General features: G+C 40.6%; 1 protein-coding gene across 1 annotated transcript; it reads left to right on the forward strand.

The window, feature by feature from the left end:
• Positions 1-1,552: 1,552 nt before the first annotated feature.
• Positions 1,553-15,477, forward strand: LOC119722041 (juvenile hormone acid O-methyltransferase-like). Its single transcript, XM_038192029.1, has 4 exons — positions 1,553-1,878; positions 9,510-9,820; positions 13,123-13,258; positions 15,024-15,477. The coding sequence occupies exons 1-4, from the start codon at positions 1,704-1,706 to the stop codon at positions 15,188-15,190; spliced, it is 789 nt and encodes a 262-aa protein (XP_038047957.1). The 5' UTR covers positions 1,553-1,703; the 3' UTR covers positions 15,191-15,477.
• The last annotated feature ends 1,256 nt before the right edge of the window (positions 15,478-16,733 follow it).

Here is a 16,733-nt window from a genome sequence, read left to right on the forward strand (position 1 = left end):
CTTTAACTACCTGAGACAGCTTTGTTTGTTTGGATCAGTTGTGGTTTGGCATGAAAATTGCGAATTTTCTAAAGCCCTTTTTACGGCCATCGTTCGCTGGCCTCGCGTTGCTGTCAGTTGTCTGGTCGAGAAAATAGAGCAGCTATGCGTGACACGGCAACTGACTGAATTCGAATGCAGTGTTTTGTGAGACAACAACAGCCGGGCGCGCATTCGCGTAGTATGATACAGAGCGCCGCCACCGCCGTGACTCAGTTTTTTTTTTATATCCATGTCCGTGACGCGCAACGGGTGAATGACCGAAGACCCGAAATAGAAAGAGCCCGCTGATTAGTCAAAATCTAGGAGGTCGAGAGGCGGGGTCTTGTCTAATTAATCAGAAACTCTGCTCATGCATCATAGAGCATGGCTTTCGCCATGGTCTAATTCAAAGACTATACATCGACAAACTGCAGTTCAACTTCAGACCAGAAGACACGGTACTGGACGTGGGATGTCAAGAGTGTAACAGGTTTTTCAAATTCGATTTCATTATCTAATTGTTAAGGAGCACAACATTAGTTAAAATGTTTACTAGTTAAAGTTGAAGTTATTTTTTTGCCACTGCCACTGTGTAGAGTTTAGTAGCATAGACGTAGCCTTGGGGTATCTATACTCCCCCCCCCCCCATATTATGTAAAGACTGCCCCCCCCCCCCAATATTTGTAAAGAGTGACCTTCTTTTAACAAGAACATTTTTTTCTGAACAAGTGCTCTTTTTATAAAAAAAAAGTCGTACCTTGTTTGTGCCATTTAACGTCGCCATTTAACGTCGCGTACGTATCGCCCTGAAAAGCACCGTTATATTGTGCGTTAGTGTGCATAATCGTCGTTTTTGAAAAGCGCCCCCATCGACAGATGGTACCAGCGTGATTTCTCCTGCATTCTAACTAAGGCAATTTGAACATAAATGTTTTCCCCATTCTACACAACATTTGTCTCAGGCTGGAGGGGGGGGGGGGGCAAATCCGCCACTGCGTAGAGTGTTCCCCTCCCCCAACCTCGTCCCGAGTGCTCACTTTATTTCCAACCTCGTTTCCAATAGCCCTGGATACGACACTTTCTTTCTGTATTCTGATTCTATACCGCAATTGGCCAGAAATGGATTTATATCGTGTACGTGGTTTGTTATTCACAACGTGCAGTACGTGTTTTCGCGATCATTCGTCCACGCCTTCTCAAAACCATTCATTTCCTTCCTAATTTGTTAATATTAATATGACATATGATACTGCAAGTTGTTTTGTTAAGATCGTAACAGTTTAATTAAAATAAAAGCGTGTTTTCGTAACTCACGCCATATGCTCGCGCTGCGACGAATTGATTCTGTTTTTACCCCGACACTGCATAAAAAATCAAACGCAATGTAACGCACCAGCACGCACCAGACTATTCCTCATTTGCCCACGTGTTCAAAAATCTTGCACATGCAAACGTCAATACCAGGGTGAGAGAGCCAATGTATGATGATAGCGTAATGTTCATGTCACAGTTCAAGGTCGTATGCCGTCAATGCTGAACATGAATCATGCAAAACGCGTTTGATACCCGACAGTTCAGTGTGTGAATGAAGTCATTCGGGGTTGTTCAGACACAGTCATAGTTCCTAAAGATTATCATTACTTTCATAGTCTGTTTCGACCAGTGACAAATTAGCATCTCTCATGAATTTCTCAGCGAGTAACGACTACTGCGGGGATGGCAGATTCTTACAACATTCCGTCATCATGCAACACATTGACAAACTGGAGTTGAGACCAACAGACACGGTACTGGACGTTGGATGCGGTACTGGGGAAGAAACCAAGTCAATGGCAGGGAAAGTCAAGAGTGTAACAGGTAAGATTCAGTTCCATTCCTCGGCTTCTGCATCGTCCTTACGGAAATGTCCTGTGGTATTTCTGTGGTACTTCTGCGGTACATATGTTTACCACAGAAATTACCACAGGAAAAGTATATATGAAGAGAGTACCACACAAATGTATGTGGTAATGCCAACGCGGTCCTGTGGTATTCATGTGGTACATGTAGGTACCACACGAAGTACCACAGAACAGTAGGATTTGAGGAGAGTACCGCACACATGTGTGTGGTATTTGCCACCAATCATCGATATCCTGTGGTACTTCTGTTGTACTGTACTAAATACCACACAAACTACCACAGGTCAGTGGAATTGGAGGAGAGTACCACATAAATGTGTGTGGTTCCTTCGATATCATGTGGTACTTCTGTTGTACCATATATGCTAAATACCACACACACACAAATGATATATTTAGGCCGAATGTATATTTAGGCCGTATTAAAAAAAAATGTTTCTCGTCCGGGTTTTTGAAAAAAAGGAGGAAGCTGAGAGGGGCTTCTTTTTTTTTCAAGATGGCCGCCATTTTAAAATTTCCTGCAACCGTTGGTGTTTCCACTGTTCAAAGACACTTTTAAAATGAAAGACAAGTTAGACAAGAGAACTGAACACATTTACAGTCATTTAGAGTTGTATTAGTCTACAATGAACAGTTTGCATATGCAGTTTAACCGTGTACCTTTCGGTGTTTGTTTTACTGCATTTTTCAAAATTAAAAACATGATAAAAAATCCAGGGGGCCTCCAAAAAGGAAGCTGGCAGGGACGAGAAACATTTTTTGTTTTTGTTTTTTTACTTCGCCTTATATGTGCAACTTTAAAAAATATGATAGTTCTGCTACCACATAATTTACCAAAGGAAAAAAAGATTACCATCCAATATACAATGTACATAAATTATAACTAAAAAACCCGAATAAGAACACACCGAAATAAAAAAATACATGTACAAATATTGCCCCAATATGTACTAAAAGTTTACTGTACAGTACATGTACATAAAGCCCATGCATACTTACATGTACAATGTACATGTGTATTGCAAGGTACACTGTATCCTGTTCTCCACAACCACATCGTGAGCTTGAGTGCCCTGTTCAGTGTGTGACCCATGCGTGACCCATGCGTGATTCCATATACACAGTGTATTAACCATGCAGGGGTCATGTTCTGCACACGAACGGTCACCCACACAGTTACTCTACTGACCACAAATTCATATCCTTGTGGAGACTCACACACAATATGGAACAAAACATTGTAAAGGTCTCCACAGGGCAATTTCTATAGATGAATAGGTTTCCACAAGGTTTTCACGAAATAGAAATATGGGTTTTACTCAAAAACTAGGAATTTCCAAGGTGGGTTGATCCGTCGCTAATGGAAGAGTTTTAGAAAAGGGATATTATTTCCAAATTTTAGCCAAGGAAACTAATTCTGGTTAAAATAAGAGCAAAACCAGTACAGTTTGAATCACAGCACTACAAGCAGCAGTACAGTTGTGCGTGGGGCAGGACATGGCAGAATTCAAAACAGTGAATATTTGTATGAAATAAGTGCCTCACTTCTGCCTGTAAGCAAAGATCAATTGCCAGTATTATATAGTGTGTTAATGTGAGCTTGAACATACTATAGTATTAGTAGGTGGCATGTTAAGTTTTCTGGATGATGAAAACTGGACCGAGTGGATCGAGTCATGCTGAATGGATCTTGCAGTAGTCTGTTCATTGAGCTATTTGTATAGCTCCATGGTCTGTCTAATGTACGGGTAAGTCTGAATTATGATGTCTCTATAGCTAGCTAGTGCCAATGTAGGAATTTGTTGCAAGACATTTACGTGGATCAGTGAGGAATTCCCATTACAACTTCATAGAATCAATTAGTGGGGTTGCAAAACTCTACAATTTGTCATTGGCATTATATAATATTCAGTCCAGTTTGCATCCTCGCATATTCAACATGGAAGCTTTTTTGAAAAATCCCATGCTCTTTCTAAACCGTGTCACATATGACTTGATGACAATGCTGCATTTGTTCGGTGCCATCTTTATTATCAGATCTGCCTCATCAAAAGTATAAACTGTTAGTGTTCTTTGTGTCAAATTGGAAAACTTTGTCTTCAAGTGATTTGACTGGGAATTTAAAAGGGGTAAGAAGATATATTGTTCCTGAAATGACACCAAACATTTAGATTTAAACATAGTAAAAGTTAAATGCAAACTCATTACTTTATATATCAAGTATGGAACTTGGACGAACTTCGGTAACACCATCTGCTCATGACTATGGTAAATTACTCTCCTGGTTTAACTTCTGCATTCGTAAATTACACACAAGTTAATAATCAATTCACAGGATGTTACCGCAAATATTCCATACTTAACCCTAAAGGGGCCGGGTTATTTTGACCATCTCTCAGCCGGGGGGGGGGGGATTCCGCCCCCCCCTAAGATCTCGGCCATCGAGTAACAAAAAAAATTGAAACTCAGCACATGCATAGAGCAACTCTTCCTAAACATGCCCAAGAAATTTCATGACTATAGGTCAAAGGGTTTTGGAATTATGGCTAATTAATTATTCATATGTATGAATGGCAATTCTGCTCGGTGTACACGACGTATATGCGAAAATTCAGTTTTCACGGCGCGTAGCGCCGGAAAATTTTTCACTACGTGCCAACCCGTGGTCCGATTTTTATGTTTTTGGTATCAAAAGATGCGCAAAGCTCGAGGCTAAAAAGTCATAACAGCTCGGGTCGCGAAAAAAAATTTTTTTAGAAGCTATCGCGGAAATGTTGAGGGGCGCCCCCCCCGGCCCCTTTAGGGTTAAGTGATCGGTTGTTGCATGCACTCTTTGGTATTATTACAAACGTTGATTGTTAAATTTGTTTTTAATAAAAAAAACGTATATTAGGCCAAACAAAAATAGTCGGTCTCTGGTCAGCACGCGCGTCGAATTTAATCATGCGCGTCAATCTTTTTTTTCCCAAAATTTTCGGCGGTAGCTCCAACAGGAGCCTCTATTGCCGCACCTCCTCAAATTTGTGTACCAAGGAGCACCAAGGAACGGGAAATTGCACCAAGGCAAATGATCGAGGGCACTAAGGCAAATTATGGAGGACACCAATGTACATGAGGACACCAAAAAATGCAAAAATAGTACCCCACCTTGTCTGAACAGTCCAAGCTTGAAAAAAAAAAAAAGTCGCGTCGCCGCATCAATTCCGGAACTTTGGTCTGACCAGAGACCAAGTATTTTTTTTTTTTTGGCCTTACAGAAATGAACAAAAATGTTTTCGAGTTTGACTGCAACTAAAATACAATTTAAAAGGGGAACTGCATCTGCTCATTTTTTTTTCTTTGTTGAACACCATATGGATTCATACAAACTAACAAGTTTGTTTCTTTTCCAGCTTTCCTAACTTATTTTCCACCAATGATGTTGGTACATGTGAAGAAGAAACCATGGATATTCTACCTCAAGGATCCCGTCCAATTGGAAACAATGGAATCCCATCCAGCAATTACCAAGGGAACATTAATACCGCAGGAACATTATCAAATATACATTAATACCACAGCTGCAGGAACAGGTACCGCAGGAACTAACAAAGGAACTTTGCCCCCCCCCCCCCGGCGACATTTCCACAAAACATTATACCATGGTCAATTTACCACAGGAACAATAACAACGTACACAACGTACCACAATAACATTTACCATAGGAATAATAACAACGTACCACAGGAACATTTACCACAGGAATAAAAACAACGTACCACAGGAACATTTACCACAGGAATAAAAACAACGTACCACATGAACATTTACCACAGGAACAATACCAAATGAACCGCAGGAACATTTAGTTACCACAGGAACATTTACCACAGGAATAATAACAAATGTACCACAGGAACATTACCACACACTCTCAAATGTGTATCCTTGTGGAGACTTTTGTATTTTCTCGTGTAGTACAGTTTTCAATTTTGAAATTGAAGTTTCAAAATGCTGTTATTTTAACCAGAATTAATTTCCTTTGCTGAAATTCGGACTTAATATCCCTTTTCTTAAACTCTTCCATTTGCGACAAATCAACCCACCTTGGAAATTCCTTGTTTTTGAGTAAAATCCATATATCGTTTTCGTGAAAACCTTGTGGAGACCTATTCATCTATAGCAATTGCCTTGTGGAGACCTTTACAATGTTTTGTTCCCTATTGTGTTCGTGTCTCCACAAGGATACACATTTGAGCACACCCACAAGGACGGCCAAGGCGGAAACAGTATGCTCCTTCGTCTTTGCCATCGGGGCATAAAATATCCATTAAGTAATAACATTGGTGTTACGTTGTTCTTTTCTCATGAATAAACGTAACTTTCCCCTAAAACTACTGAATATTCGTGATCAATTGACGATCACTGCTGAAGAAAAAAATGTGGAAACCGCGACGTTAACAAATAAAAGACCCTTTCAACAATATTATAGCCAGCAAGTGTACTAAGCATTTGTAATACTGTGTGGTGTACAACAACAAAATGCACATGTACATGAACTATACATGTGCCCGTATTCATGTACATTATACTGTGCAAGAACAGCCACACCGAAAACATACAGTGTATGTACAGGACATCTATCTTCCTTTTTGCCCCAACCTATGGGATGGGGGAGGGGGGACACTGCGTATGCCATACATACGGGAAGGGTTGTCTAAAAAGTCGGCATTTCTTGCCTATCATAGGAGGCTTTATGGGCTATACTGCTCACATATAGTTTCTCGAGAAAACAAACACACAAAATTCCACCTACGATAGCCGGAAAAATAGGTGCGTCAACACCTCCTCCCTGGAGCAGCTGGCGCCCTTACGAAAATGTCCTGTGGTATTACCACGAAAAAATACCACAGGACATTACCACAGGAAAGTTCTTGTGTTTTTTGGGGGGACATTACCACAGCACTGTTCATGTGGTAACATATTCCTGCGGTAACATTCCGGTGGAACTAGTGTGCGGTACGTTCCTGTGCGTGTGTGCGTGTGCATTTGGTTCCACTGCGATGTCTGGATTGTATGTTCATGTATGTCTTGAACCTTGATACAATGAAGGTAGCTTGCTAGAGTTTGGACCCCAAAGGGTTTTATTAGTGGTTGGGCCTTGAGCCCAACACCTATTGGTTTTGTAAGAATTTACTGTTTTTGTTCTTCTCAGCATATTCATAGCAAATCCTTCTCCAGAACTGTTTGGAAAAATGGAAACATATATGAACTTCATTTGTCAATACATGAATGCCCAATTCACAGCAGATGTGGTTTTTTTGCAATTACGTAATCATGACGCCATCATGGGTCACGTGACGTCACTCGAAAGTTTAATACATTTAATCTTTGAAATTCCATATAAAATCAAACGTGAGAGACCGGAACCTGAAATTTGCGGGAATCGACATGGTAATACATGATCTTCGTTTTATGTTGTGCGCGTAAAATCACGTGACTTTGTGCCTAATCATTTAAAGGTGGAAAAAGATATGAACTTGCTTTTAACGATTTAAGTGTCTGCCTGGATTGACTTTTCAAAAAAAGTAATGGGTGACGCCATAAAATGTTAGAGCGCCCCCTAGCGGCATGTTTAAAAAACGTCGAAAACGCATTATCACTTGATGTATGTGGCGAAATTTGCGGTAATCGCCTCAAACCTAACATACATGATGAACTTAATGCAGAAAATTCCTGTGCGCGAAAAAATTGGATGACGTCATCAGACCGGAAGTTATAATGAAAAGACCTTTAAACCTTAAACAATTGCTAAAAAATCAACCGTGAGAGATATAATCAAGATGTGGCTACGTATAGCAGAGTAAATATAGCTCTGGAGGTTTCTGGCGATGACGTCACAATGACGTCATTAAGTGTCATATTGCAATAAAATAAATATTTCCATATTTAATCTTTGAAAATCAATATAAAATCAACTGCTACAGGTTTGTTTTTGTTTTTTATGGCAATCGATAATATATTGCAGGGTCTTCATTTTTGGTTTTAAGTGCCAAATCACGTGACCCTTACTTCCGGTCAAAACCGGAAGTGCCTTATTAATTGAAATTTGCAGAAGATGCGAACTTGCTTTCAACGATTTGAGTGTCTGCCTAGGCAGTACTGTTAAAAAAAAATTACAGGTGACGTCATCAAATGTTAGAGCGCCCTCTGGCGGCATGTTGAAAAGTCAAACATGGATTTAAACATGCATATTTTGAGTTGATGTGTGTGGCAAAGTTTGCGGTAATCCATGGCCCAACACCGTGTGGTTGTTCCTACAACCTCTAATTTGATTTGTTTTTTTTATGTTTTTAATGTTTTTTTTTACTTAACCAGTATATGTAGCTTGCTAGTATAACATATAAGTTTGGACCCCATAAGACAAAGGCCAAGGTCATTAGGATTAAAACAATAGACTTTTATTTTATTTTATTTTTAAATTTTTCAGTGGGGGGCGCAGGGGGGGGGGGGCTTGAACATTTCATGGGGGGCGTCATGCAGGGGCGTTAATCGCTTCTCAAAAGTGGGGGGGGGGCGGACATACCTTTATCAGAACTGATGCGAGCGCGAAGCGCGAAGCCCTAACTGCGTGGGGTTAAGGGACCTGCAAAGAAGGGCCCCGCAAAAAAAAGGGCCCCGCAAAAAAAAAAAAAAAATGATTCTCGATGTTCTGTGGTGTGATCTGAAGCAATTTCGTACCACTTTCCTCCATGCTTCAACTAATATTTTCTTAGCAAAAGATAATTATTTGAACATCGTTTTCGAGGTTGGAGTCATTGAATCACCTATCGGTATTCTGAGCTATAGGCGTGGGGTTCGGGGCCCGCTTAAGGGCCCCGAAAAAAATTGGATTCTCGATGCTCTGTGGTGTGATCTGAGGCAATTTCTTACCACTTTAACTAATAATTATCTTAGCACAAAAGATAATAATTTAAACATAATTTTCGAGGTTTTCTCAGCTAAAGGCATAAGAAAAAAAATGGAACATTGTTTTCGAGGTTGGAGTCATTGAATCAGCTACCAGAATTCTGAGCTTTAGGCGTGGGGTTCGGGGCCGGCTTAAGGGCCCCGAAAAAAATTGGATTCTAAATGCTCTGTGGTGCTATCTGAGACAATTTCTGACCACTTTAACCAATATTTTCTAAGCAAAAAATACATTGTAGTGAATAATAGGGCCCTGTAAATGAGACACGAGTTCAACAATCTGGGGGGGGGGGACTTTGATATTGTGTCCCCCACCCTTCAAAAAGTGGGGGGGGGGGGGGGACATGTCCCCTGTTACCCCCCCCCAGGATTGACGCCCATGGCGTCATGTAGATCAATGATATTTTTTTTAGAAACTCTAAATCTCAATGGGGGGGGGGGGCGACTGGGGGGGGGTGACAAGGTTTCATGCCCCCCCCCCCGGTGGCTACGCCACTGGTCCTGTGTCACTATTCTATCCTCCAGCTTAACCACGCTCAAAAAAACGATCATCCCACAGCTGTTTGAAATTACGCAAAAAAACCCGCTAATATACCATCATATCCATCAGAGTGCCTTATCTCTGTTCCCCTTCCCTTTAGGCGTTGACGCTTCAGAGGAAATGGTAGCGGTGGCCGTTAAGACAAACTCGGCACCAAACGTAGCATACAGTCAATGGGACGCCCGAGCCGTGGGAGACAACCCAGACTGGCGAGAGGGATTCGACAAAGCTGTCTGTTTCTTCGTTCTTCACTGGTTTCCCGAGCAGACCCAAGCGCTCCGTAGCATCTCGGCGTGTCTGAAGCCGGGCGGGCAAGCACTTTTTATCATCGACAACCACGATGACCTCCTCATTTTCACCCAAATGACTTCGTTCTTGAAAAGTCACGAGAAGTGGGGTGCTTTTGTGCAGGTACACGTATAATTAAACAGTTATCCTTCCGAATTCATTTGGATCAAGCTTTTTGGGGATCAGTTTTGTTGTTTGGTTTGCGTATAGATCGAGATGCATTCATAATCCGGGTCAAATCTTAGACCGATAAAAAAATGTTAACTATACAGCGTTGCTGATTTCGTCTTAACGTGGGGGACCAACCGCATAGAAACAAGTACCAAGTGGTAGAACGCCACGGCGGTCGGATCATGAAGACGGCTTACGGCACCGTCCGCGCACTCGGGCTGGCCGTACCGGTACCTGGAGAGTACAGAAAACGAAAACAAGTCGAATGTGATCTAATATGCAAAAATATGCAAATGAAATGCAGTCGCATCAGTGTTTTCACAACCGGTCTTCGAATGCAAAGCTGTAATACTCAAATTGCACATAGCCGAGTAAAGCGTCCATTAACCAACCAACCAAGGGCGGATCCAGAACACAATTTTGGAGGGGGCCAAAAAAATGTTGGTCCCCCAAAAAGTGGGTCCAGAAATGACGGCGTGGGGTTCGGGGTCAGCTTAAGGGCCCCGAATTTTTTTGGGGATTCTAGATAGTCTGTGGTGCAATATGAGGCAATATCTGACCACTTTAACCATTTTTTTTAGGAAAAGATGGTGGTGTACTCATTGCCTACCTTTATTGTGACGTCACTTAAAAAAAAAAACAAGAACAGGGGTTTGTTTGGGGGCGAGGGGCATGACCCTCCCCCCCCGTATCCGCCCTTGCAACAAACCAACCCACCACCCACCCACCCACCCACCAATAAGCAGCTCAAGCCCACGGCAAAAAATTGAAAATCGGATGTTAGTGTTCGCTTGTACCCCCGCCCTGCAAACATCAGACGTTGTGATACTCTGATGAATTCACGCTCTGAATTTGCGTGACCTGTGTGCTGCGCGTCATCACGGTCATGACTCTGCAAGGTTTTAAACGGTCGTTAAGACCGAGTCACTACTCTTTTATTCCAGTTTAGAGATTTTTTTTTTTTTTAAACGTATTAGCGTAAGAAATTCTGTAAAACTTATCTGTGTAGTAAATTTACAATTCCCGTCAGGCTCCGTTTCGAATCACAAACGGTCGGGTTGCATTATACGACGCTCATAATTTTGTTAACATGGTCCGCTATGAAACAGTAAATCATATCCGGTATGGAATGCGCGGATTTCTATGATAAGTTTTCCGATAGCATTTGCGCACATTGTCTAACTGCGGACTTGAACATCTGCAGCCATATGCTTTATACATAGGTCACAGGTCACTTCATTCACAAGATTCTGTTAAGCTCATCGATCAGCGTAACACAGCGTCATGTTTGCAGGGCGGGGGGTACTTACGAAATGTAAGTGGTGGCCCAACGTGACTCATGGGGGCGCAATTACCCAATATGTAAGTTAACAGTCAATTAACAAGCTGACAGGTATATAGTCCTGTTAGTTTAGAATAACACAGGAGCTGACTTAGAAGAAATTGCAATAAAATGTATTTAATGCTGTATCACGCTAAGGAATTTTATCATGGAGAGGAGAAGTGTTTTTGTTCACTTTTTCTCTACTACTTTTTCATCATACCTAAACAGTCGTATGGAGAGCGTCATGTTTTCTTTTGCGTCCGTTACTGGTCAGAATATCCTTTCACATCACGTATGAGACTTTGCGAGAAACGACTGATCACAGCATACGACTTTTCTATGTCAACCAATTATTGAAATATATGGTAATTTGCTCTTCCGCACAATACTATAGGATATTTTCTTGAAAAAAAATCAGGAAATTTGAGATTGTTTTACTGCCTGAATTATTTAGTGGTTAAAATATATCACTTTGTGCTCAATAAACCATTTGTTTTATGGAAAAACTTAACATAAACAGGTATACTTGATACAAGGGCGAGAAACCATTTGAAGTTAAATTTCAAGTGTGTACCGCACTAGACCGGACTCTAAAATATTAGTGGAAATATCCGAAATCCGAGATTCGTGTAATCCTTTTGTGATGCGTTTAGGTCATCGGCATAACTTATAAATAAGATATAAATTGTCAAAAAAAATGAACGTATACTCAAAAAACTTTACGAAGACAAATTAACGGGATTAAAATCGGGAATGAAATTTTAGCTGAATTCTGAGCTTTAGAGAAAAGAAATTAGGCAGCGTGACAAGTGTATTATTTCTATAAGTTATAAACGTGCCCCAGATCAAAGTCTTAGGCCGAGGGCAGGGGTGGACCATGCCAATCATCTTTTTGAATAGTAATAACAAACCGAGGTCTGTTTCATTCCGAAAGAATCATTTCGTCGGGACTCAAGCAGTATTAAAGGTCTTGAGACCGGTTGTTACTTTTGTCAAGATTGGGTGCAGACAACATATCACAGCCCATATTTCTTAAGTGTAACTACTTTTTGCTCAAGTAAGGTGTCAGGTATCAATTTGTCAACACTGCCACTGGTCAAAATTGTGTCTGTAATCTTCGTGAATAGAAAGGTTACAACTTACAACTATAGTTATATGTCTTGTTTTTTATTTAGATTATTGTTATTTATTATGAGCGGTCTCGGTCTCGGTCTCGGACCATTTCGGTCTCGGTCTCGGTCCGCCTTGGAGGGGCTGGTCTCGGTCTCGGTCTTGGTCTCGGTCTGGGACTATCCGGTCTCGACTACAACACTGGAGTCAAATATGCTTTTCTGGAGTAGTGCATTTCACTCTTGACCAGCGGCGGCGGAACACTTTTCAAACTGCAAAAACCTTTAACACTGATAGTGTCTATATCAGACCATGGGTATAAAACGTTTACACCCCTGGTCCTATATAGATACCACCATTGTTGAATTTACCCCACAGTTTTTGCAGTGTAGTGCCCTGTATAAAATGAAGACTTGAAACATGTGGTCTACTGCACTCGCATGAGGTCATGCATCCTATCCTATCATATACAGACATGTAAGTCGAAGTAAGTCACCAGACGAATGGTTTGAGGACAAAATGTCCCACATTTTAATCTTTAAAAAATGATTTAAAAAACCCTTCCATTCCATAGAATGAGATTTTCACATGGTGTTTGTGTATTTATTTAAAGTCGTTTGTGGCTTGAATGGTTTCTATTGCAATTTGTTCTAGGTCTTAACTTACATTGACCGGACTAGTGTTACAAAATGCGTGGAAAGACCTTATTTAAAGCCTCAATCAATGATGTTAACTAAAGAGGTGTAAAAATCACATGCCGGCCTTTTTGACACAGACAGAACGGTAACAGAGGTGTATTGCCTTGTCTTTTGTCTTTCAGGACTACAAGTCATCACTGTTCATGTGGAACCTATCAGTTCAAGAAACGCAGAATGTCTTCAAAGCGTTTGGCTGGGCCGAGGCTAAGTGTGAAGTGCGGAGACACGAACTGGTCCTGTCTGAAATTCAGTTAAAATGTAAGCTTTTGCAAACAAAATGGATTGCTTTCTTACCACATGTATGATTAAAAGAGTGCAATCAACAATTTTCTTTTAATACCAGTACCAGAGAAGTGAACGAAATCGAAGAGGCTATAGCAGTATCAACGATATCAACCGAGGACGTTTTAGCCCAGACTTTAACAATCAAAAGGGCTTTATTTTTGTCTCGCCTAAACTTTGTTCAGGAAAGAGACTATGCAATCACTTTGTCTGTCTGTGTGTGTGTGTGCGTGTGTAAACACCGTCAATCGTGGACGTAGGACAACCGAATTGGGCGCAAACAATACGTCCACGGTTGACCGAACGTCCATGATCTCAAATCGTGTACAAAACCATTGAGAGCTGTCGCTAAAAAGTTAAGAGTACAAACAAAGGAAAGAGGATTAGGGACAATGGGGCGTCCACGATTGCTGGTATTTACACACGTGTGTGCGTGGGTGAGTATGTGGGTGTGCGTTTGTTTATGGTGTAAATCGAGGACACACATATCATCGGTGAATCGAGGTCAGAAACCGAATCAAGGACTCCTCAGTTCGAAAACGTGTGCAAAACCAATCATCGGAGAGCTGTTGAGAAAAGGTACAAACAAAGGAAAAGGGAAGCGGAACAAAAGAAAATCCTCGATTTACACCACAAACAAACGTGCGGGTGGGTGGGTACGTGTTCATCTTTTTAAACAGTGGACGAAAAATACCAGGGAACAAAAGAGAACAATATCATTCACGATTCCCATCATACGTCCGCGATTGGGGTCGTGTACAAAACCTATGGGAGTTTTCCTAAAAAGTTAGAGTACAAACAAAATAGGGACAATAGGACGTCCACGATCGACGGTGAACACACAAAGCCAATCCTCGGAAGCATAGCAAAAAACGACTGGGTGTGCGTGTCTGTGTGGGCATGTATGTAGTATACATGTAGTTGGTATTTTGGTTGAAGTTTCGTAAAATTGGTCTCATTTCAAAACTTCACAACCTTCATAATGATACTGATGTCAAAGATCACATACCAAGGTGAAAGGTCATATGAGGTCAAGTTGTATAATTGCCTGAATATGTAAAATTGGTCTTATTTCAAAAGTTAATTACAACCAAACTTGGGTCATAGATACAACAAATGATAATGATGTCTAAGGTCAAACACCGAGGTCAAAGGTAACTCTTTACAGATAATCGCGAAAGCAGGCAAGACACATGGTTCGAGACCCAACTCGGTTTTTTTTTCCAGATTGAGACACTGTAACGACACAGTTATGGAGTTTAAAACAAACGGAATTGAAGTATAAAACGCATGTTGTTAAAGATTGCCATCATTTTAAACTTACATCTCTTTAATTGACACTTCGTTTGTTTATTAATTTGTAGCCCATATCCCATAAGTTGTGCAGTTTCAGCGCCCTCAATCGTAAAAAAAATGCCTTTTCTCTGCAAAGTGTTTCAGAAAATTGGCGTTTAATTCAAATGTTGCTGTTTTTTTTTTTCTTTTAATATAGCATAATGGTTTAATGAAGTAGTTTGAGTATGGATACAGATAAAGAAGGACTGGTTAATTCACTGCCCATAATTAAATAATAATAGTGGGACCGTAAAATATTTTACTCATTAATTCTCCACCTTGAAGACTAAGTTTGGTGTTTTTTAATCCCTTTATTGACTAGCGTGCTTATCAGATATTCAATCAGAATGTGCACACGCTTGTGCACGCGTCAATCGCCTGGATTTTTCTTCTTTCTTTTCAACAGTGTCATTGAAGACAAATCTTGGAGAAACACCGTTGATACCAGCGGCAGCGCTGGATGATTATTTGCAAGACCAGTGGCAGTGGGCTTTGGATCGCTATGGGGATAAGTCTCAGCCCAGACATGTCCTCATCGGTTATGAATCTATGGTCGTACACGCTTGGAAATAAGACTTGAAACCCTGTGGCGTTTTTCTCTTTCAAGGATTTTGTTTTTGCCTTATTTTGAATTTTTTTTTAGGTTCAGTAAAAAAAAAAATTGTGGTTGTAGTAAAAAACATGGAAATAATTACGCGTATTAAATTGGTTAATGGTTTCAAAAGTGATGTTTCATCTTCTCAACATTTTGTGTAAGTACAAAAAGATTGTATTAATAAGGGAATAAAAATGTATTTGGCCGATTTTAAACACAATGTTAGGAGTCTGGACGCTGATAAGGACCCGAGCCGGTCAACCAATACAAGAGTAAAAAGGAACTGGATTTCATAGGAGTCAAATTTCATATTACACTGGCAAAGAAGACGCCAGCCGGTTGTTTTATCAACCTTTTTACGATCGGCCACGTAACGGGCTCCCAACCAATAGGAATGGGTAAACTTAGGTATTTAAGAATCGTACCTGGTCTCTTCATGCCACATTGGTGGCTGCTGACTGTTTGTTTGTTTGTTTGTTTGTTTGTTTGTTTGTTTTCATGTAAACGTTATAAACTAGGAATTTTTTTTAAAATAAATCACTTGCTTCGTAAACAGTTATGATTATCCAGTTTGATATTTCTGTAAGATAACATTTACTAATGTTGATCTGGAATCTTAAAATTTAGGCACCCAAATAGCACTGTTAGCAGGCGGAGCCGAATGAAGACCGAGTTTTGCAAAATCTCTGTAAAGGTCGCAAATTCAAAATAGTACGTGACGCAGCAAAAAGTTCGCCCAGATGATCCGTCGTTGAATTTCAAGTTTTCTTAGTGAAAGCAATGAATATTAATTATTAACTCATTTTAAAAGTTTTTAATAAGCAATTAGCAGTTAATTAAACCTACACTATACTTGGAAATACTCGGGCGCTGTCCAATTGTCTACGAAATGAATTCGGAAAAAAACTTGGGACATTTTTGGGAAAAGGAGAAATTCCTCCCGTTTTTTGTCACGTGACGTAAATTGTAATACAATATATTCCCGGAGGCTACCTCACCTAAGATTCATCAGGAATAGTCAGAACCTTTTAGTCTGTGAACCAAACTAGGCAAAGGTTCGCTCGCACTCCCGCCCTGCAAATAGGACGCTTGGATACTCTGATGAATTCGCGCTCTGATTGGTTGGATTTTGCGTGACCTGTGACCTGCGCGTCAACACGGTCATGACTCTGCAAGGTTTGAAACGGCTGTTAAGACTGATTTATTACTCTTTAATTCCAGTTTAGAGATTTGTTTCCCGTTGAAAAAAGCGTAATAATGTAGGAAATTCTGTAAAACTTATCGGAGTTGTAAATTTACAATTCCCGTCACTTGCTCAGGCTCCGTTTTGAATCATGAACGGTAGGATTGCATTGTGCGACGCTTAAAATTTTGTCCACATGGTCCGCAATGAAACTGCGTCACATCCGGTATGGAATGTGCGCATTTCTATGGGAAAGTTTTCGGAAAGCATTTGCACGCATGGGCTAACTGCGGTCTTAAACAGCTGACCCAGATGCTTTATACAAAGGTCATGGGCCA

This window comes from Patiria miniata, unplaced genomic scaffold, assembly GCF_015706575.1.
Source record: "Patiria miniata isolate m_02_andy unplaced genomic scaffold, ASM1570657v1 HiC_scaffold_14, whole genome shotgun sequence".
Classification (NCBI taxonomy): Eukaryota; Metazoa; Echinodermata; class Asteroidea; order Valvatida; family Asterinidae; genus Patiria; species Patiria miniata.

Coding starts and splice junctions, on each gene's coding strand:
- LOC119722041 (XM_038192029.1), top strand. CDS start 1,704: ATGAATTTCTCAGCGAGTAACGACTACTGCGGGGATGGCAGATTCTTA. Junction 1,879..9,509: donor GAAAGTCAAGAGTGTAACAG/GTAAGATTCAGT, acceptor CCTTCCCTTTAG/GCGTTGACGCTTCAGAGGAA. Junction 9,821..13,122: donor AGTGGGGTGCTTTTGTGCAG/GTACACGTATAA, acceptor TTTGTCTTTCAG/GACTACAAGTCATCACTGTT.